The sequence below is a fragment of the Acomys russatus genome, chromosome 17, assembly GCF_903995435.1.
Source record: "Acomys russatus chromosome 17, mAcoRus1.1, whole genome shotgun sequence".
NCBI classification, from domain to species: domain Eukaryota; kingdom Metazoa; phylum Chordata; class Mammalia; order Rodentia; family Muridae; genus Acomys; species Acomys russatus.
In genome coordinates this window covers 47,908,309-47,931,068 of record NC_067153.1, presented here as the reverse complement: position 1 = coordinate 47,931,068, position 22,760 = coordinate 47,908,309, and the positions used below count along the sequence as shown (strand labels likewise).

The window sequence follows — 22,760 nt, the reverse complement described above, 5'->3', positions numbered from 1 at the left end:
TTTTATATTTTCATTTATTATTATCTTGACTATTGTCACTTCCTAAAATGTGAATTGTGAGATATTCTATTTCTGGGACAGTTTGTATGTAATCAAGATTTCTCAGAAATTTAGTAGCATCTGTTCCTATCCTGGTATTTCCTCTGTAGAAATTTTAGAAGATGAAATGTTTACTGTAATAAGCTAATTCTACATTTTAGTGTGTGTGTGTGTGTGTGTGTGTGTGTGTGTGTGTGTGCGCGCGCGCGTGCGTACCACAGTATGCATACTTACAGGAGTTACTTTTCTCCTTCCACCATATGGGTTACAGGGACTGAGCTCAGCTCATTAGTCTTGGTGGCAAGTGTCCCTGCCCTCTGAGCTATCTTGCCAGGCTATAAAACCAACCAAGTAAACAAACCAAAAACCAAAAACCTATTCTAATTCATTTTACCTGTTTGTTTTGAAAAGACTAGGTCTCAGTGCGGCGTAGGATGGCCTCAAAGTCACAGTGGTCCTCTTGCCTCAGCAGCTTGGGTACCGGGATTATAAGTGAGAATCATCTTTCATTGGTCGTGTGCTAATACAGAAGTTTCTTGCTTTTGTTTTGTAGGGGGGAAAAGCTGTCTATACCATCTAAAAGGTTATCACCACAAAATACAGCATTTTCTTATGGACTCTTGCTTTCCACAAGATATACAGACACAGTGCTTTCTCTGAGTGCACCTGTTCCTAGCAGCTTTACTGGCTTAACACATTCCCCAAAGAACCACTTCTTGGGCCTCATCAGTTTTGCCCTGTTTCATGTTTAACTATGTTGTGTTCTCAGCTTTATCCTTCAACTTTCCGGCTTCACTCTCATCCTTTCTACTCAACATGGATGCTCGTATGTGCATTTAAGATACTCATCTGTCCATTAACTCTTGCTATAGCTCACAAACTTGAGAGTAGAGCATTTTCTATCATCTTCCACCTCTTGCTATTTCTCTATTTAATGCCTACACGTAAGAGTACTTTTTAGGCACCTTCTTGGCTTTGATACGTAGCTTAGTTAAACTATGATGAGAGAATGTATTATTTGTGACTACAAGCCTCTGACTTTGCCAAGCTGTTTGGGGACACAGTGAGACATCAGGCATGGTAAACACCTCTGTGTATACTTCAACAGGATGTCTGCTGCAGTTCTAGATGCAGACTGTTGTTCCACCCGCCCAGCAGGGCCAGCCTCAGTCCCTGCACTCTTCACACTCTGATCGTATGCATTCCTTTAGTCCTACTTATCTCACCATTTCCTAAGGAAGGCCTTTGGTCAAAGTCTCAAAGTGAAAATTTCCCTAGAATTTGTTTTTCGTCTTTGCCAAGATACTTTACTCTCTTCTCGTTGTGGAAGAATTCTTCTTGTGGGGAGCATATAGGAATCTAGGTTGGTGGTGGTTTACTTTCAGCTCTTCAAAGAGAAGATTCTATTTTCTTCTGTCTTTCACCTTTCTGTTGGTAAGTTGGCCATTATTCTAACACCCGTTCTTGAGAGCAACCAGTGCTGTCTTTTGCCCTGGAATATTTATCACGTAGAATAAACCACCCTATGACATACTTGAAACACACACAGAAGCCGGTTTGTGTGGGTTAGCATGCAGCAGATGCAGCTCTGCTGCCTCTTTAGCTCTGGGTCTGTGAAAGTCACTGAAAGCTGAAACAGGAAGGGCCCGACCCCACACTTACCCAGAGAGCAGGGGCGTCTTTGCCAGGCCAAGTGCCGAGCAAGTGAAGTTCTCAGTCTCTGGGAACCCAGCCACACAAGTAACACTCGTTACTTTTGCTATATTGTTAGAAGAAGCAAGCAGCAGGTGAGATTCCAAGGTGCCAGCATCATGGTTTCTAGGAGGCAGAGTCCTGGGAGCCATATAAAGAGCTCAAGAGGTATCTACCCTCTGGTCAGGATGCTTTATAGTTGGTGTCTTTGTTGCATTCCAATAGTTTTATGATGCATTTTCCTTTGATTCATATTGTCCCAAGTACACTGACATCTTCCAACTCTGTGGCTTCGTGTCTATCTACCAACCTTGGAAAACTCTCAACTGGCACCCCTTCCAAACAACTTCCACTTCGCTGTAGTCTAGGAAGCAAACCTTTGAGGGATGCCTCTCTTCTAATAATCCGTGTGCTGCATATATGGCTGAATGGCACAACAATTGCCTGGCATGGGAGAGGCTCCATGCTCTCCCTCTCCCTCTCGTGTTTTGAAGAAATGAATGTGGGTGGGGAGGACATTCACCACTGACAGCAGGGATGGTTTCTCCCAGGCCTCTCTCTTTGCCTTATAAATGCCTGTCTTCTCTCTTAGTCTTAGTGAAGTATTTTCTCTGAAGCTATGCCCAAATTTCCTTTTTGTAAGGGTTTTACGACATTAGAGCCCACCAAAATATCAAGGGGCCCCTTTATATAACCTCAATTATCTCTTTAAAGATCTCTAAGTGAGTTCACACTCCAAAGCACTGGAGGTTAAGATTCTGCTGCATATATTTGATGGGAGGCATGGACACAACTCAGTCTATAATACCTGCCAAACTGTCCTCTTACTCACAAACATGCTTGTCTTGAGTTGCTCAAAATAATGTCTCCAAAAAAGGTAAAAACCATGCTTTTCCCCCCAAAGCCTGCCAAAGCTGTAAACACGCTGACCCTGTTGGGGTCAATGTGTTAAGTCCTGAAGGCTCTGTTTATACTTGGTGAGATAAAATACTGTCTCACGTGCTCTCCCTTCAGATTGTAAAGAATTCCCATGATGTAATGGGGAGAAAGCCATGGTGTAACTACACACAACCACACAGTGAGAGGGCACAGTGAGCCTGCTCAGCAGGGCAGTAACCCATCTGTAGGACCAAGCACTCACCACCCAGCTCTGTAGGGAATCGGGTAGGTTGTGTGCACAATGCATGCTGGCCCTATGGGACTCCAACCCTTACATGATGGGCAAGGATCTGCAAGCAAGAGTCACTAAACACCTGCCAGGAAGCTTGGTCAGAATTATCCAGGTGAATACTGCCTTACTTTCTTCAAGAGGCAAAGCAGCCACTGGAAGCCAACTCCAGTGCCTACTCTGTCTATATTTTGCTTTTCCTTTGTTTCTAATAGAAATACTTTTCTGAGAAAAACTTTAACCAGGTATTGGCCCTGGGCTCACATACAGCTAAAGTAAAATGCACAAAATGTCACGTATGATGATGAGGTCATTAAAATTCTCTTGATGAGGAACCTGTAACAGCAAATGATCTTACACATGGTATTCGGTGTCGGCTGATCTGAGATGTGGGCTATGTGTCAGGTCTCTCCCTAAGTTGTCTGCACAATCCTTAGAAGACTATTTACATCATCACTCGTATGGGAAGCTAGTGACTCCTATCATGTATTTCCAGTCCCATCCAGCCTTTGAATTCAAGTCTTGTACGTCCAGTAGGATGTCTCAAAAAATCTGATCAAAAGAGTACGTATTACTCCTTACACTGAGGGCTTCCGTTTGAGTGGATGCAAAGCTGTACATTGAGCCGTTCAAAAAAGAAAAAAAAGCCCGCAAGTTATTCTTGGCTACTCCATCTACTCTCACAAGCCCACAAGCAGACCTTATGGCTCTACTTCCAAAGTATGCCAACTCAGCTCTTCCCACCGACATCATGTTGGTCTAAGTCACCAGCACTGATCTAGATTACTGCTCAGCACCACCCGGCTTCACTCCTCTCCAACGTATTTCTCACACAGCAGCAAGGGAAGTCATTTATAACTGTAGACTCAGTCTTCTCATTTGCAAAAACAGACTCCACATTTTTACAATGCACATCAAGTAAAGTCAAATTCCTCCCAGGGCCTTTCAGACCAGGCATATCTAACTCTGTTCACTCCACCACCAGTCTCACTGCAGTCTTCTTTTGGAGCTGGGTCCAAGGACCACTCTTGGTGTTTGATCAAAGGCAGAGCCACCCAGTTCCTAGGCTTCAGCACTTGTTGCCCCATCATCCTACAGGGTCTCCTTGAGTTCTTTTGAGGTCGGCTCCTTTGCAGGCCCCTGGCCTCCGTGTGTAGATGACTAAACCCAGAAAGCATGCCCTATTGCCATCACCTTCACTTTCTTCCTGCAATTAGTATTGTTCTTGTTTCATGGTGTATTTACTTGCAAGAAGAATTCCAGTCAGCCTCGTGAGAATGTTGCTTCATGAGGAAAGGGACCATGACTGTCCTGTTCACTGCGCTATCTCTAGGACCTGGTATTCTGAGGGGAAACGCAGGCTCAGGTGGCTAAGCACTTTACTCAAGGATACCGAGCTAGCCAACAGGTGCAGCTGAGGACTGGACTTAGGTTTTGTAGTTGTGAAATCAACAGCCCTCATGGAGTTGCTTTTGTGCTGTGTCTTGGGCAATGTTGCAGCCCGTCCTGCCACAGCTAATTTCCATGCTTCCAGGAAAAGCAGCCACATGGTTTTCTCACTCATTCCTGTCCAATTAACTATACTGATTAGTTGCTAAACATCTGCTGCTGAGTGACCCTGGGGCTTTTTACTAGCTGTTCCGACTACTTATCACTGTAAGCAAGCACCTTATATAACCACCCACGCTTTCCAGTGAGGTGGGTGGCACTATGAACCAGGTACGTGGTGATGAGGAGGAAGCACAGAATCTGTTTTAGTGTCTGTTGACAACAAAGTGGGACCCTAGCGCCCAGTTCATGTGCTGCACCCATGTCCTGATAGGGGGCCCACACATGAGCAAACCAAGAATGCAAGTCATGTTTTAGTTAGAGTAAAAAATGCAACAATCTGGTTGGATGTGGCGGCACATGCCTTCAATGCCAGCACTCAAAAATGGATCTGTTGAGTTCAAGGCCAGTCTAGTCTACATAGTGAGCTCCAGGACAGCCAGAGTACACAGTGAGACCCTGTCTCAAAAAAAAAAAAAAATAAAAAAATAAAAAAAATCAGAAACTTAAAACAGTTTAGCCACGCTTGTGGATTTTCTCTGGTTATGAGAAAAGTGTGACAGCGAATACTGGAATCACTACTTGTACAGGAAAGGCTTGGCTTAAACATTCATACATGCTGCAGACAATAGATCAAATTTATGTTGTAAAACAGGATGTCGTAGTTGATCTAAGTGTGTAAAATGTGTCAGGGAGAGGAGAACAAGCACCGTGGCATAGGGAAAAGACCCTGTGACTTTGACAACAAGGATCTAGGCTGATGGAGCCAAAGTTATCAGAACCCTGGACAGCACCGAGAGGGCTCTGACTCCCTCAAAGGGCTCTAAGAGATGCTAAACGTAAAGATGGCTCCTCAGCTTTTAAACACCCGCCTTATGTTTAATGCTGTGCATAGAAAAGCTTATTATGTGCAAAACCCACTATGATGGGACAATTGCTAAGCAGGGTTTCCTCCTGCAAAAATGCCTGGATGACATCTTTCAGTTCTAGGGTACAGAGATTAAAAGACAGTTAAAAAAAAATAATAATAAATAACATTTATATAGAATTTAAATGCCAGGTGGTGTTACAAATCACTTCAAAGGAGAACCGAGTTAAGACACACAAGGCAGAAATCTGATCTGAAGCCTGCTAACCAGCAGTCCTTCTCACAGCCCAATCATTTTCTGTGTCTCCTTTTGCAAGAGTATGTTCTAGTGGTTCCTGAAGTGCTATGGCTGGATTCTGAGTTACTGAGCAAGATTTGTACCCTGACATTTGCTTTTAAACAATTCCCAAGCCACCATGAGACACATGGATGACTTCTGGCAGGATAGCCCTAAGATAGCGAAAAGTTTTGCCGCCTTCCCTGTTGTTAGGCAGGACAAAAGAACCACTCTGCAAACCCTTGGCCTTACCACCAAGCCAGGAAGCTTTTCTCTTCTATCCGTGAAATGAAGGAAGCCAAAAAGCTCTGTCAGTTTGCTCTTGAAATAAATATGGTTACAAAAAGCTCATGGTGACTATTCGGTATCTTTACAAATTTTGTGGGGCTGCCCTGCTTCTCACCCCCACAAAGGGCTGATTGAGGTGGCAAATTAATCCTCTACAGCGTGTAAAACAAGGTTCTGGGAAGCCCCAAGCCCACTGGTAGAGCACAGGGAAGCTGTTGTGCTCAATCCTTCATCTCCAGGGAATCAAAAGGAACCACAATGCAGTCATCAGCATGTTTTCACTCTGCAAGACCCACACTTCCTATTTAGAGCACACGGCCACATCCCATTCTGCATTCTCACAAGGCGCCTTTTATTTACTTGTGTTTGTTATTATACGGTGCATGCCGACATGTTTGTGTGACTCCACTGGTGTGTACACATCCATTGAGAGGAAAAAAGAATGTCCATTGTGAACTTGTTAAAAGGAGAAAGGGACCCCACTGTTTTCCCTTTGGCCAGACTTCTATGGAGAAGGGATTTTTAACTCTTGATGCCCCAGAAGGGAATGGCTTCTTTGTGTATTTTACATTTTGCAATGGCTGAACATGACAGATGCATGTGAACTACCAAAGGCCCAGAATCTGCTGTTTCTTCAGGTACACAGTTCCCATCAGTGAGTTATGTATGGGGAAACTGCTAGCTCATTAGTAGTGCAAGCTGCTCTTATGAAGCAAGGTAACTCTGGCCGTGCAGAAACTTACAAGGACTCAATTTTGGAATACTATTTTTATGAAGCTTTTGGTTGGGTCTTTACTAGTATTTTGGAAGTATAATATGAACTATGTGATGTCTCTGGATATTTTAGTTTTGAACATACTTGTTCAGGAAAATAATGCTAACTAAGCACCCCACCACATGACATGGTAATTTTATTTGTGATTCAGGTTGCTATACAGAGTCTAGTGTCTCCATAGTCCAGTTTTACCTGGTATAAAAATTTAACAAAAGCTAGCTAGATTTATTCTCCCAAATTAATTCTGTACTTATGACAACAAAGCTAAAACTGAGTCGTCTTTTGTGACAGCCACAGAGAAGATGATATGGACATTTCTTTCACATGAGGTACTGCACATCAAGCAGAAAATAAAATATTCCTTTCTGTGTCAGAGGCATGAATATTGGCAAGATGTGCGCATCTGCCTTTATATGGAGTTCTTAACTCCGAGTCAACCCGGGATGTAAAGAGTTAAGTGGCTACCCGGTCTTCCACCCATTCTCACTCCTTTCCAACTTCCAAAGGACCAGGCTCAGTGACAACACAGTGCATGAAATGAAGAGACAGGGTTCTCAAATTAATTAACTGGAAATGAGTCATGTCAATGTTTTGGAAAGGCAGAAGGAGAGAAAAGAGATTGGTAGAATTAATCACAGTGAGAAACTTACTTCAAGTGCCCGCCAGAGTTCAGAAATCCAATGAGAAGCAGAGAATCAAAGGAACGAAGCATACTTGCCATCTGAAAGGATGTAGAGAATCCAATCAAGGGTCCCAGTCTTTGCCAAGTAGGGGCTGTGCCCTCAAAAACGTTTATTATCCACTACAACGTTAAGCACAACGTACATGATGGGAAGCGCGTTCTACCCAGAGGGACAGAGGGGAGGCAGACATTACACTTACTGCAAAGACATAAAGAAAACCCCGACTTGGAGCTTATACACAGTGAACTGTAAGGACTGAGAGGCTCCTGCATCTGTGTGATACGCTTCCAGTATTTGTGATTTCATATACTGCAGAGGTGAGAGATCCATGATACGGAACATGAACGTGCTCACATGGAGAGGTCATTCACTAAGAAAAACAAAACAGAAACAGGGTCATAGATACAGCACATCTATTTACAAAAACCATCACACAGACAGTGCAGAGCTTTGCTTACGTCACGGTCATGGGGAACTGGGAAGATCCTTAAAGGACACATGTAAAATAGCACACACGTGTGTGCACACCTCCCCCCCCAAAAAACAAAACAACAAAGCAAAAATGCAGTGAACTCTGTCATTTAAAAGAAGAAAGCCTAGTTCTTGTTTATACCATGCCAATATGTTTTTGTATGTCATGCCCTGCACAAGTGGTTGGTTTAAGCAAATGGCATCATAAAGCCTGACCAAAAAGTTCTTTGTGGCACTGTTTAGTGCTGTTTGGTAACTGTGTCAGAGGGCAATGTCTCTTATCTTCCATGTTCCCCATAAAGACTTCTGGTTTCCAAGATAACAGAGATGCAGGAACAGCTTTCAAAGAGAGATTGAGGACAGGCCACATGAGGGTACTTACAGGTGGAGGGATGTCACTATTAGACTTCAGAATCAGTTTCTCTCCACTCTTTTCAACTTCAAAACCCATTTTCTTCAGCAGGGATGCATCTGCCAATCCCTGCTCCTCCATTTTTGCAATGAAATCTTGGTTTTGGCTGTTGTCTTCAGTGAGATTTCGCACAGCATACACCACCCACTGCATCATAACTGGTGCAGAGTAAAGGAATTTAACAGCATACTCCCCCATTTCTCTAACCCACATGACTTAGAGGTAAACAGTGCAGGAGCACAAGAATACCAATGGAGTTCTTCTAGAGAGTTAGAGAGAATATAAATACACATTCCAAGAGGAAACCATTTAAAAAGCTGTTAAGGTACATATGAGCTTGTGGGTCCAGCAGGTGATTCAGCGACCAGCCCCAGGCTGAGTGTCTGATCTCTCCCTCTCCCTTCTTCCCTCTCCCTCCCTCTCCCCCCCCCTCATACACACACACACACACACACACACACACACACACACACACACACACACACACACGAAGGGGGGGTGCAAAAGCCCAGAGCAGCTACTCTGAGGATTGTGGACATAGCAGTACACATATGCACACCCCTGGGCATTATGTCAGGCCACTAGAGAAGGACAAGAGGAGCTCTGCAGACAAGTCAGAGGCGCTGGGAAAAACATCAGACAGGAAACTAGTTCTGTTTAAAGTGCAGTTATCAGTAAGAATGGTTTCCTAGGAGTCACCATGGAATGTCTCTCATTCAGTATTTCAGGGACAAAGCCTCAGCTGTGAAGGATTTGCTAGGTCCAGTGTGAAACACTCATGCCCTGAAAGCACACGACCCTCACTGCCTCCCCATGCCCATGCCTGCAAATGAAATTCCCCACTTGGTGTCCCATCAGAATGAAGATGATAGAAGGTTGGGGTCACATCACTGAATTATTCATGATAGGCTTAGGTGCCAGGAGCTGTGCAACACTCAGGAAAACTGAAAGTTGCTACTATACAGCATCCTGTAAGACAGAGAGCACCAAGGACAGGCCTTTTGTTTGTGTTTTCACTCTAGTCCAAAGGGAACCACAGGAGCCTACGCTAATATAAATATATTTTCAGAGATGCAGGCCTATCTGCTCATGATCAGTAGAGGACCAGAATAATCAGATCTAGAGTGCTGGGGCTGTAGCACAGTAGTTCAGTGTGCTCACACAACATAGCATTCATTTGGGTCATAGTTCTGACCTCCACCACACACACAAAAGGAAGGAGCCTTTTCCTGATAGCCATTAGCTACACCCACCCAGGCAGTTCCAACAGCAGGGCCGAGTGCATGTGGCTCTAAAAGGCCCTAGGCTTCTCTGGTAAAAAGCCTGGTTCTGAGACATTTCTAGATTTCCAATCAGACGGGAAACCCAAGAGACACTGTCAGCAGCAATAAAGGTGGGTGCTCTCCTCATAGTACTTTAAAAAAATGAATTAAACTGTTTCTCTCTAGTTCAATAACCTTACAGGAAAGTAAAACTCAATCTGATGAACTACAAAGGATGCAAGCATTAAAGCAGGGCACTATATGATCAAAAGGTATTTGTGGAGGTTTTAAAAGGTTGTGCCACCCTCAGCTCTACCGCCCAACCCTGGTTCATAATCCCATCAAGCCCTTCCTTCTACACCACCTCAGAGCAGCCCCCTTCCTAACCATGACCCTTTTTCTGCATGGCCTCTCTCAGATCTTTATCACAGGGCTGGGCTCGTGTTTGTGGGACTATGGGACTATGAGGCCTGGACAGAACCTGGCACAGAGCGGACATTAGCAGTCTTGATGAATGAGTGGACAGTCTGTTTACCTTTAAAGGTTTATCACTGAAACCACTTGAGGGTATCAATGGCTATGTATTTCTGAAGGCACAGGACAGAAGCGGGCTTGCTGGCGGACGTTGAATCTGCACTTCTCTCTGCTTTGGTACAGACTATTTTCACCTGGCAATCTGTCTGCCATCCGTCATGACTAGGCTGAGCTCCTTTATAAGGTTCTACTTCTTTTCTGAAAACTGAATCTGCACAAATACTAAAATAAAGCCTGAATTTGTAATTCCTCTTTCCATGGTTGGTGAGTCTCCGGTCTGTGCCATCACAGAAAATAAAAATAACATTTGCAGGTGCCAGACACTTCCAACACAGAAGTAATTTCTGGACAAATTATTTGCTGTGACTCTTTCGACACCTAAGTTAACACTATCATTATACAAACTTATTCTTTCACTTTTTATAGAAAAGAGAAAGCAGCAATTATGATGAGAAGTGACTAAAGAAACAAACATTTGAGATGTAAACTCAAAAAGAAAATGTGTAAGACTGGAGGTGGGGCTGGTTCACAGGTATGACTACCTAGTTGTAAACAACAGAAGCCAAACACTTTCTCCTTTCTGGAATTTTCTGGCTATTAACTTAAAGATAAGTGAACTCAAACAGATTTGAGGTTGCTAAGACTTTGCTAAGAGCTACTGCAATCAAAGGGCTGGGTGGCTCAGTGATGACACTTACACTGTCACTACCAGTTACAAACACAGATTCTTTGGAGGAAAATATCAATGACCCAAACTTCAAGTTATCAAGTCCCTTGGGAAAAGCCAATGGTCCTGCACTTTTCTTGTCAAGCACTCCTTGCCTCTTAGACCTCAGCCACATCATACTTCCTGTGTTCTTATGCCCATGTGTTTGCTTGGCTGCACTTCCACCCTACCCCCACCCTCTGTCCCGCTTTTCTTTTTCAGCAGGCATTCTCAGCCTTCCAGGGACCCCACTACTCAGTTTATACTAAGGCTGTACAGGCACCCACTCTTACTAACACTTCTCATCCCACTGCACTGTATTTAGCCATGAGCACCCCAAGGGCAGGTACTATACCTAATTCATGCCTATGTCTCTAGTATCCAGCCTGGAGACATGGCTCGATGCTTATTTGTTGAAATTACACAAGCTCTCATTACTTGTGTGTATTTCTGTCTAACTGTGAGCTTTTCAAACATTGATTGGTATCTTATTCATCTGTCTTTGTTCTTTGTCCTAGCACAGTGCAAGGGAATACTAGTTGAATGTGTAAAGGCAAGTGCACCCTCTTGAGTACCACAGAGGCAGAGCCACGATGGCATTGAAGTGACCACCACACCAGAAGTGTTCTGCCCTCACATCCCAGTGGTTTCCTGAGTCATGGCTTTGTAGGTCTAAGATTCTGGGATAGCAACCCCAACACCAATACAAACCAGGCAAGGAAGCTGAACTGTGTAAACAAAAGAGCCAAGACAACCAATCACCAGCAGAATTCTATGGAAAGATGACTTCAAACACATTCATCTCAAGACAGGGTAGGAATACTGTGAGCATGATAATTTATCATGTCTGGAAGCTAATATGTGTAGAAAGCAAAACCAGCAACAACCTGGTGTGATGGCTACTGCTTGTAAGAGGACAAAGCAACTTTGCATTACAAGAGCCCTCCAGAAGATGAAGGGCTGCGGCTGGGCCTTCAGGCATTCTTTTCCAGAACAAAACATAATGGAACCAACAACCTAAGAACAGAAGCCATGAAGGCCATGCAGCAAAGGCATTCTGCTCTTTTCTAAATTTGATGGTGGGGGTGCCAAGATGTGGAAGTGAAGGCTGTGGGGGGCTGGAGAGAACTACAGTCCCAAGAAGATACCGGAACCAACACCTCTGCACCTGGGAGATCAGAAATAAATGATGAATTACTAACACCAGCACTTGTCCCTTAACTGTGCAGTTAATATTTTTTTCGTATTATCAGTGGCATCAATCAGCCTTCCTAGGATTCCATGAGGCTGACAGTCCTGCATATGTTCTCAGTGACAAAGAGAAAGGCCCCTCCTCGTGAGCACCAGCAGCTGACAGGTGCTGTCTATCTATCAACAGAACAGACACTGCCTGAAGGCCCCTGCACTGCTTCTGTTCAAATGAGAATACCAGGCACTGCTGCCCAGTGTTTCAGGTTACACTCAAACTTCTCATATACTGCATTGTTCAGATCAGGGCAAAAACGCCTATCTCATGCAATAATTTCTATTTTATTATCAGTTTACCTATTATCAGAGTGTATGCTTGTGCATGGTGCATGGCGCGTGCATGTCCTGCCATACGTGTAGAGGTCAGGGGTTAACTCTGGAGTCAGTTCTCTCCATACATCTTTACGTTGGCTCGGGAGCTTGAACTCAGGTTGACAGGCATGCAGAGCAAGTGCCTTTCCCCTGCATAAGCCACCCTGCTGGGTGTCTTTCCCCCTTCTATTCATGTGTGCACATGGGTACATAGGCATGATATGTATGTGGGTGGAACATGTGTGCCATAGTGCATGCACTATGGGGCTTTTTGACAGAACACTCTGGTGTTGTGACCTAGGCCACAGAGGCCACAGTGGCAGTTAGCACCAAAGCTGCTGCTGCCCCTGGAAGGGAGGAGGAGCTGAGAACCTGCGTAGCTGGATACCCTATGGGTCCATGCTCTCTGGAGCTGGTTTTCTCTTTAACTTCTATGTGGGTTCTGGGATCAAACTTAGGTTGTCATATTGCAAGCACCTTTACTCACTAAGTTATGTTGTTAGCACCAACATTACTTTTTTTGTTTTTTTTCGAGACAGGGTTTCTCTGTGTATCCTTGGCTGTCCTGGACCCGCTTTGTAGACCAGGCTGGCCTCGAACTCACAGCGATCCACCTGCCTCTGCCTCCCGAGTGCTGGGATTATAGGCGTGCGCCACCACGCCTGGGTAACGTTACTATTTCTTTATGGTGAAAAGGGTCAACATGTTTTTCCCAACTTCTTGAAATTTAACTAGTCACTTACTGTGCAACAGCACCCAAACTTTTTACTCTGACCTGACCATAACTTAGTACTCACAGATGACAAAAAAGAAAGCACTCTTTCAGAAGACTGGAAGAGCAAAAGAAACACTGGAAAACTCAATCTTGAGAGCCTGGGTCATGAATATGCACAGTCTCCTTGTTACTGTGCAGTGAATGGCTAGAGCCCAAGTAGTCAGTGCAGACTGAAACACTCTTAAGTGTCACAAGGGAGATTAAAACAAGTCCCAGTTAATATTCACATTGCCCTCTTGTTCCTGCTGTAAAGGGACAGGGAACAAGAAAGAATGGGGAGAAAATTCAACATCTTCTAAAGTCTCTAATCCTCCCCACACTTGAGGTCCTTTATTGTATGCTTAGCTCCAGAGAGAGCGCTTCTACCGTTTCCATAGCTACTACAAATAGAAGGCATGAGCCTGTTTGTCCCAAAACTGCCATGAAAGGGCCCGCAATCAGCAGTGGAGCTTTTCTGGAGAACTCTCTGGTGATGTGACCTGGGCCACAGGGACCACAGTGGTAGTTATCACCAGTGCACCAGGGAGGAGAGGAGCCATGGGTCCACACTGAGCCTGAAGCCGTGAAAAGGTCCGTTAGGAGGCTCAGCATTAGCAGGGCATTAAACTGTAGGGAAAACCTCACAAACAGCTTAATACCAACCAGCAGATTTATGTATACATCAACTTTAAAGTGCAATCAATGGAGTTAAAATGCTACCTGCTAAGATAGACTTCATCTAGTTATAGGCATCCTGTTTCTAGGAATCAAACCCGACACACTTCAGGTCTACGGACTGTTGTCAGGGCCTGAACTATGTTTAGAGCCTGCTGAGAATGAGGGCTGGCAAATAACTGGCAGGAACAATCAAGTCTTATGTCTATCATATATGTTAAGGAATCAATTTCAGGGTCTACAAATTCAGTTCTAACTTCCATATGGCCAGAACCAATCACATGTGAGTGACCTGTGGCTTCTCTGAGCTAAGCAGCTGTGAAGACAGTAGGCCAAGGAAGCACAGGCATTTATCATACTGCCCCTCAGAAGTTGACCTGTGGCCTCGGATTTGCAATGAATCAATAAACAAGGAACTATTAAAAGTATAGATTTGGAAAACTTGCACTTCATTGATAACGCTTTCAATATTAAAGGCTTTTTACTTGAATTTTAGGATGTATGCATACTTCATGTAATATCTGTATATGTAGATCATATAAGAGTTCATCTCTACCTATATAGTATGTTGAAAGTTATCTTAGACAGTGAGCCAGGGAAGAAATGGCATTTATGTGCATACAGCTTTGCAGGGACTACTGCTATAGGGCAGCCAGCATGCATGGAGTGCCTCCAATAAACAGTGCTGTGAGAATAGAGTCAATGACATGCAAGTCTCCTTCAAGGGCCTTTACAGACCACACCAAGAAAGGGTTTTCTGAGGATTAAGTGAATGATAAACAGCTGCATCACAACTGACAATCTTTGCAAAAACGGAAGCACTGGAGCGCAGCACACAGCCCTGTTATAAAACTGTTCTGGAAATGCTTTACATTATGAAAACCAAGTGTGCCTATTTTCATCATACAAAGCAGGCAAAACAAGGGGGTAGGAACCAGGAACAGTGTGCTCAGCACCCTCTGACCCTCTGGTAGGAGCTGGGCAGCCTCCCCCCAGAAGCAGGATTAACTCGTGGAAAGGAAGGTAAAACAACACTACTTGGGAAGCCCAGCTTCAGGCTCATGCTGCCAAAGGGTAGAATCGACGTCAGAGCAGAGGCTGGAAGGAGGGATCATGGAGACGACAGGCAGCAAGGGCAGGTAAGGGCCTCTATTCTTCCACAAAGCCATAGGTTTCTCTGCACAGGCCAACCATTCCTAGACACCCAGAGATATTTCTGTTGCTTTCACCATAAAGTTCCTTTACGTCACTGTTAACTTTTACCGCTGTCTTTGGTTATCAATACTCATTCACCACACACACTCTCATTCAGAAACTAAAGAGGACGGCTTAATGGGGGCGGATCCTCCGGAGTTCCTTCATGGTGCTGGAACCAGTGAAGGCCGTAACCACCGCGAACCACCCACACTGGCTCTTCCTACTGCTCTAAATTGTTGGACTATCTGGTATCTAATTTTATTCTGCTTTTATATTTTAATACAAGGGAACAACTGTGTTCCAAGTGTCTCAGTGAGTGCTGCATGTGCTATTTCATGCTTTTCAGCCTGTTGTCTTAACAGGGTCTAACAAATCACAGCTCCAGTCATGTGTGCATACCTGCCCACTTACTAATGAATGGCTAGCTGCCAACACTGAACAAGGTAAAAAAAAAAAAAAAAAAAAAAAAAGGAAAACAAATACAAGAGGGTGGGAAAGAAAAAAACTGCCACAGTTGTGAATTATAGGTCACAATGTGGAATACACGTTCTTAATACTTGCTTGGTAGCTGCTGCCTATACAAAGGGAGGGCACCTCAGAACCTATCCTCTTTAGAGGATAGGTGCTTTTCTTGTCCTCTCCAGCCACAAGGGAAACAGAAATTTCAGAGATGGTGTGACACTGCAGAGTTTTGAAGTGGCTCAACAGCACAGTCGCTGGAGACTTGCTCCTACGTGCACAGCCCACACTGGTACTTAAGAAAGGAAGGCCACATTCGCTCTCTTTACAACATACAACTTACTTTTCCTAGAGTGACCTTTAAATTTGAGGTGAGATACTGTTTCAAGGGCTCCTCCTTGAAGCCCACACATCTCTCCACTTTATGAAAGCTCCCACTTCCCGATAGCATCTGTGGTCAGGGTGGGGAACCATGCCACATACCGCCCTCTGTCTGGACCCTGGCTGGGTTCCGTGCTCTGTCCTTCAATCCCAGATGCACACCATCCAGCATCCAAGAAAGAAAACATACTGTGGGCCCATCCAGCTGGCAGTGAAGTCATGGGAAGACGGCATTCTCCCTGCCAGGCGGTCATCACACGCACTGCCCACTCCAAATGCTTCTGTGGCCAGCAAGGGCTGTGCTCGCAGGTATCTTGTCTTCACGGGGTTTTGGTGGTGAAGGATCTTAGAGCACTGAAACTAATTTTGTACATTGCATATTCTGGAATCCTTTTTACTGCCCACTTCAAAGCAGAGCGTGGTACAAAGCAGGCACAGTCTGGCATCCCTATCACACTACAGGTTTCAGGATCAGAAACAACCAATACCACTTCTAACCCAGACCACACCAAAGGGCTTTGGGGCCACAAGTGGTTCCATTTGTATTTGGGCAGCACTCTGACGTCACTTCTGAGCTGCTGCATGCACGCTGAGAAGTGTACAGCACATGCAGTCAACACAGAGTGCACAACAGTACTCTGCAGCCCACTGGGGTGCTTTCCTCCCTGTGCCCCAATTCTTCCAAAGGGTGTGTTGCTCACCAGCCAGACACCTACCTTAGCTAAGCCTTTGGTGTGCAGAGCTTAAGTGAGCTAACAAACCAGGGCCCGTCAGATCTGAGCTGTGAGATATTAAGGAACACATGCAGATGTACAGCAGAAGCACGGACACCATCACTCTTGTTGTTGGGGGAAGAGCGGGTAAGACTATTAGGCTTCTAAAGAAAACAATGCCCAGGCATCCAGTCATACCCAGGTCCCCACCAACAGTGCCATGGCTGAGCTTTACCACCTGAAAGAGGAACTCAGGACACGCAGAAACACAGCAAGGGCCCTCTTGCTGGGTGAAGAGACATTTATAAAATGCACAGAACTCTGGAATACAAAGACATCAGAAAAGTCGCTTCATCTGAATCCATTCAGAGAATGCTATCACTCTCGGTGCAGGCAGAGCTCTGTAAGAGGAGTTCTCCTCCTGCTTGCCAAGGCTGTGAGGAGAATGGCCAGTGTACCTGCACAGAACAGGAAAGGGAATAACAGAAAGAGCAGGAGCAGACTCACCTCCAAGGGTGTAGTGTGACAGTAGCTGTTTTAAGCACTTACTAATCTTATGGGTGGCCACATCCTACTGAAGAGGTTGAGTAATCTGTCCCACGTCCTGCAGTGAAGAGTGGTGAAGCCAGGGCACAGACACAGACAATATGGCTCTAGCCCCCACCTCCCATCTCAAGGCCAGATAACTTCCAAACATGCCCATGGGGACTGAAGCCCCAGAAGCAGAGCTCTTTCCCTGACACTCTCTCTAAAGTTTTATGCTCTGCCTAGACAATAAGGAAGGGTTTGAGGCTTGAAACAGGTTTCTTTCACTAAAAACAAAACAAAAAACAACAACCAAAAAAAAAAAAAAAAAAAAAAAAAAAACAACCCCACAGGACAACACCAACCTGCAGACAGCTTTCAGACCAACTCTGAAGCATCTCTGTAAAATATTTTAGAACTAGCTAATAAACTAATGTTCAAGGCAAAATGAAAAAGTGAAGTAGAAAAAGTAATCCCATCTAAATTATAGGAGATTAGTGTTGGTCTAGCATTAATGACATTTCAGAACTAATAAAGTATAGCCAAGGGTCAAAAACAGTTCTGAGCTAGGAAGGATTAAATGAAGACCACAAATAGCAGAGAGCTTCTGGTGGATTTGAGAGGAGACAAGACACAGCAGGCAGCGATGAGCCAGGAAAGTCCCATCCTGTAAATGCTGGGGGCCTGGGCATTTGGCACCCACCAAAATGATATTAGAGTCCCCCGGGGGAAGGGGGATTGGTCATGGTTCACATGGCCATGCTGATATGCTGCTCCTAGCTTTTCCCCTCTCAAGAGCCTCCGGGAAGTCAGCAGGCAGAAGTGGAGTGGGCCTAAAGACTTAAGTAGGATCAGACAGAAGGAGGTGTATGAATACATAATTAGGAGGAGGTGGCTGGAGGACTGCACTGATTCCTTCTCTGTGCATGCGAACCTATAAGCCCGCCTTCCTATCAGAGAGGCTCACTCTGCACCTCTTTACCCACCTAAGGGCAGCCTATGACAAATTTATGATATGAAAACAAGAGTCAATGAGCACCTTAGACTACTTTAAAGTTAAGTAAGTTGTTATGGTGACAATAAATTTCTAAAGTTTTTGATATGACTGTCTCTTAGTCCTAGATATTTGGGTGGGGGGAATTAATTACAGAAGTGTAATGGTTTTGTTGCTATTGCTGGGTTTGCCTGTCTGTAGTACTAGGGCCTTGGTGCATGTTAGGCAAACTCTACCACCTGCTGTACTCCCTTCTAGAAATGTAACACTTGAATGTTTTCCCATCATATACAGACAATATGACTTGCTATCTATACTAAAATTACAGGAATGAACTGAGATCCCAACAAAAACTCAAACTGTTAATCACACACTGGCCTATCTCTCCAGAACTTAACCATGACTGAAGCATTCATTTAATGCCCAACTCCAGCTCCAGCTCCAGCTTTGTAGTAGCAGTCGTTTCAAATGGGCATATTTCCACACCTCTTTGCCTCAGTTCCCTCATTCATAAAATAAGGATTACAGGTTTTCTTGTATTACATGAGTTGATAATGTCAGCTTCAAGGGCATAAAGACATTCAGTGGACTGCCATTCATGCTGCATATTAACCATCTAATAGCCCTGGCCACTCACAAAACCATTTCCCACAACTTTCTCTTTCTCTCTTTTTCTTTAAAGATATTTTATGGATGGTAATGAAAACTAAATAAAATCACAATGTATTATAAGAATTGTTTTGGATCTAAAGGATCAGGAACTAATTCTGTATGAGCCCTAATAAAGGTAGGGGTGCTGTATTCTGTTCTTCCAAGTCCTCACTATAGGGAAACACAACTCCCCATCTCTACAACCACTTCTCAGGGCAGCTCTGTGGTATTAAATACGACTGTTATACCCATCTCTACAGCACTCTCTCAGTGTGTGTGGTGTATCTGTGTGCACATGTGGAGGTCAAGAGACAGTGCTGGATGCTTATTGGCTTCTAATCTTTTTTTTTTTTTTTTTTTGAGACAGGACCTCTCTTTGAATATGAAGCGTATCATTTCTGCTAAGTTGGCTGGCCAAACCTTGCTTGTGCAGCAGGCACTTTGCCCATCTTTCCCACCCTTCTCATAACTTATGATGCTGTAAGACTGACAGTCTAAGCTCATTCAACAGCAATGCTCTTTTTTCTCAAGTTGCCAGCAAACACCTTCCACTTCTTTATTTTTATTTTATGTGCTCTAGTGTTTTACCTGCAGGTATGCCTATATGGGGGTCTTGGGTCCCTTGGAACTGGAATTACAGACAGTTGTGAGCTGCCACGTGGGAGCCGGGAATTGAACCCAGGGCCTCTGGAGGAGCAGCCAGTGCTCTCAACCACTAAGTCACCTCCAGCCTCCCCACTTCTACTTTCTATTTCTACGGTTAAGACTATTCTAAGTAACTCTCACAAGGAGGCAGAGACAGTGCATGTCTTTTTGTGACTGACTTATTTTGTGGCCTCAAGGTTCTTTGTCATAGGATATGACAACAGCTACTTTCTTTTTCCAGGCCAAGTAATATTCACAGAAACCATATTTTTCTTTCCTATTTATGCTCTGGATGGACACCTAGGCTCCAGCCAGACTTTAGCTACTGTAAATGATGCTAAGAATAGGGGTGTGAAAATATCTCTGAGGCCCTGCTCTCAGTTCTGAAGGAAGTACAGCCAAAAGTGGAATAGCTGATTGTTTAATAACCTTGTTCTTAGCTTTCTGAGGGATAGCAGCATTTCTAACAAATGATTTTGATAGTATATGTTTATTCCCAACAACAGTACACAAAGCTTTAACTCTTCCCAACTTTACCAAATTGGTTAACTTTCTGTATATTTGACAGATGTCCACTGTAGAGCGTGAAAAGGTATTTCATTATAGTTTTGCTGTGTATTTACCTAATGGCCCTTGGAACATATTTTTCTGTACTTATTGGTGCTTATACAGTCTAGGAAAGATCTCTTCAAATCCTTTGTTCATATCTAAATTGGCTTAGTCTGGTTGTCAATCTGTTACCAAACAGATGATCTCCAGGTATTTTCTCCCATTCCATAGTTACCCTTTTATGGTTGGTGGTGTCCTCTAATGCACAATTTTTAAAAATTTCATGCAGCCCAATTTGCATGCTAACTTTGCCTTTGGTATCAAAATCAAGAAACCATCCTAGGTCTAAAGACATTACACTTTCTCCCTTGTGTTTTACAGTTTTCATAAGACCTTTAAACCTTTGATATTTTGTTGTATATAGCATTGGAAAGGGTCCCTCCATATATTCAACTCCTGGGTCTCATGATGCTGTCCAGGATGAACTCCAAGTCCTGGGTCCAGGTGACCCTCCTGCCCCAGTTGCTCAACCCCCCACGTGTCAATTTTATTTACACTATCTGCTGAATATACGGCATATTCCCAATGGTACAGTCTTGGCATTCTTGTCAAAAATTATGTGACCACATATGCAAGGGTTTACCTCTGGGCCCAGATTCTATGAATTAGTTCCTATGTTAATAACTTAGGTTAAGCTAGACTTAACAAGCATGAGGACTGCAATACAGTTCACTCGATGTTTCCTGAGATCTATGAATTCCAGAACAGGTCTCTCCACCGAGCTGTACTAAATCTAAAGGTGTGGGACTCACTGACAGAAACAGTAAAACCTTCAGTTCATGAACGGGTGTATTTCCATTTCTTTACATGTTACTTTCAAGAACATCTTTATTGTATTGCCTTCTACTTGTTTAAACTAATTTCTCAGTACTTTATGCTGCTACTATAGGCTGAATAATGTTTTTCCCCACAAGGTTCACTAGTATACAGAAATGCATGGGTTCTATATTTTACTATTTTGTAGAATTCATTATTATAATATTGACTAGAACTCTTAGAGTTGTCTATATGTGCAGCTACTCACCTGAAGAGGCAGTTTCATTTCTTCCTTTCCACCTTCAGTGCCCTTCATTTTTTTCCTGCCTAATAGCTTTGGCTAGGACAACTACGTCAAATGAGTGGGAAGCCAGCCATACTTGCTTTGCTCTGCATCTTAGAGGAAAGATGCCCAGTCTTCTGCCACTGAATGGAATGCCTGCTGTGGACTTTTAATACAGCTTTTATATTGGAATAACTAGTCTATTTCTACTTTGCTTACTTTTTTAACATGAAAGGTGCTCAATTTTGTCAAATGCCTTCTCTGCATCAGTAGAACTGGTCACACAGTCTTTTCGCTTGTTCTGTTAAAGTGGTTTACTAGTATGACCAATTTAGGTTGAACTATCCCTGTATTCCAAGAACAAATCCTGCTGGACTGCTATGCATAATCCTTTTCTAATATGCAGTTGAATTTAGTTTGCCAGTATTTTCTATGTCAATATTCACAAGAAATATTGTACTTTTCTTGTAGGGTCTCTCTGGACTACTTTATAAGGCAATGCTTCTCTCTGTTTTGGAAAAGTCTGAGAATGGCCAGTCAGAGTTAGTTCTGTGAATGGGGAACTTGCAGGAAGGTGTTAAGTCTAGGGTTTCCAAGCTCCTTAGCAGACACAGGTATACTCAGACACCCCCCCCCCCCCCCCCGCTTCTTAGCACTTTAGATACAGTTCCAAATCTCCACATGATACCACAGCAGCTTTATATTCTTATTTCTAGAGAATCGATAGTATTGTCCTTATTTCATTTCTGGTTTTAGTAATTTGAATTTTTTCTCCCTTTTCATAGTCCATGTAGATGCAGATGGCCCAACTTAAAGAACCAATTTTACGTTTTTGTCACCTAACTTCATCTAGTTATGAAAGTTGTGTATGTTTAATTGTCTTTTAAAATCTACTGAAAGGTAATTTGTTACGACATAGGGTCTATCCTGGAAAATGTGTCAGGAAGCATTTGGGGAAAATAAAGTGTGTGTGGCGTACTGCACACGCTGCAAGTGCAGCTGGCGGAGCACGCCATTTACACTCTCTGTGCTTCCTCCTTTTCTTATAGGCTCTTCTACCTATCATTCAGAGTTGGGTGCTGAAACAGACAGCCACTAAAAAAAAACTTTGTCCCTTAGACTTGCCAGTTTTTGATTCAGAAACGCTAATGTGCATTTGGCATATAAATTTTACATTTCTTTGTAATATTTTTAATTTAAAAACCTTTTATATTTATTTTAGCACGTGTGTGGGGGTGGATGCATGCCGCCGTATGTATGTGTGGAGGTCAGAGGACAATTTGCTAGGTTGGGTCTCTCCATTTACCAAATGAGTTTCAGGGCATGAACTCAGGGCTTCAGGTTTGGTGGCAAGTGGCTTCACCTGTGGCGCCATCTCTCCTACCCACGAATATTTGTATTTCGTGTCCTTTTTTTTTTTTTTTTTTTTTTTTTTTTAACTGTGCATTATGCCCTTCTTGTCTTTTGTAATTCCTTGGCTTTTAATACATTTTGTCTGATGTAAGCCACCACGACAGTTCTCATTAGCTATCTGTTTACTCAATTTTTTTCTGCTTTTAACCTTTTCTGTCTCTGAATCTTTGTTTGTTTTTGTTTTTCAAGACAGGATTTCTCTGTGTAGATCCAGCTGGCCTTGAATTCAGAGATCCATTCACCTGCCTCTGCCTCCCACGTACTGGGATTAAAGGCATGCACCAGCACTGCTAAGTCTGTCTCTGAATCTAAACAGTTTTATAGATAACATGATTGAATCATATTTTACCTATGTTAAATACTCTTGACAAAAGAATCTATTCATATTTAAGTAATTATGAATAAAGATTCACATGTGACAT

The 22,760-nt window shown here is 43.5% G+C and overlaps 1 protein-coding gene across 1 annotated transcript in view; it reads right to left on the bottom strand.

Annotated features, from left to right (window-relative positions):
• Positions 1-7,477: 7,477 nt before the first annotated feature.
• The window catches only part of Atxn10 (ataxin 10), a 137,010-nt gene continuing 121,727 nt past the window's right edge, over positions 7,478-22,760 (bottom strand). The window contains exons 11-12 of the mRNA XM_051160140.1: positions 8,192-8,379; positions 7,478-7,708 (exon numbers count right to left, since the gene is read on the bottom strand). Coding sequence (XP_051016097.1) covers positions 7,706-7,708; positions 8,192-8,379 — 191 coding nt within the window. The 3' untranslated portion in view covers positions 7,478-7,705. The remainder of the gene's footprint in view (positions 7,709-8,191; positions 8,380-22,760) is intronic.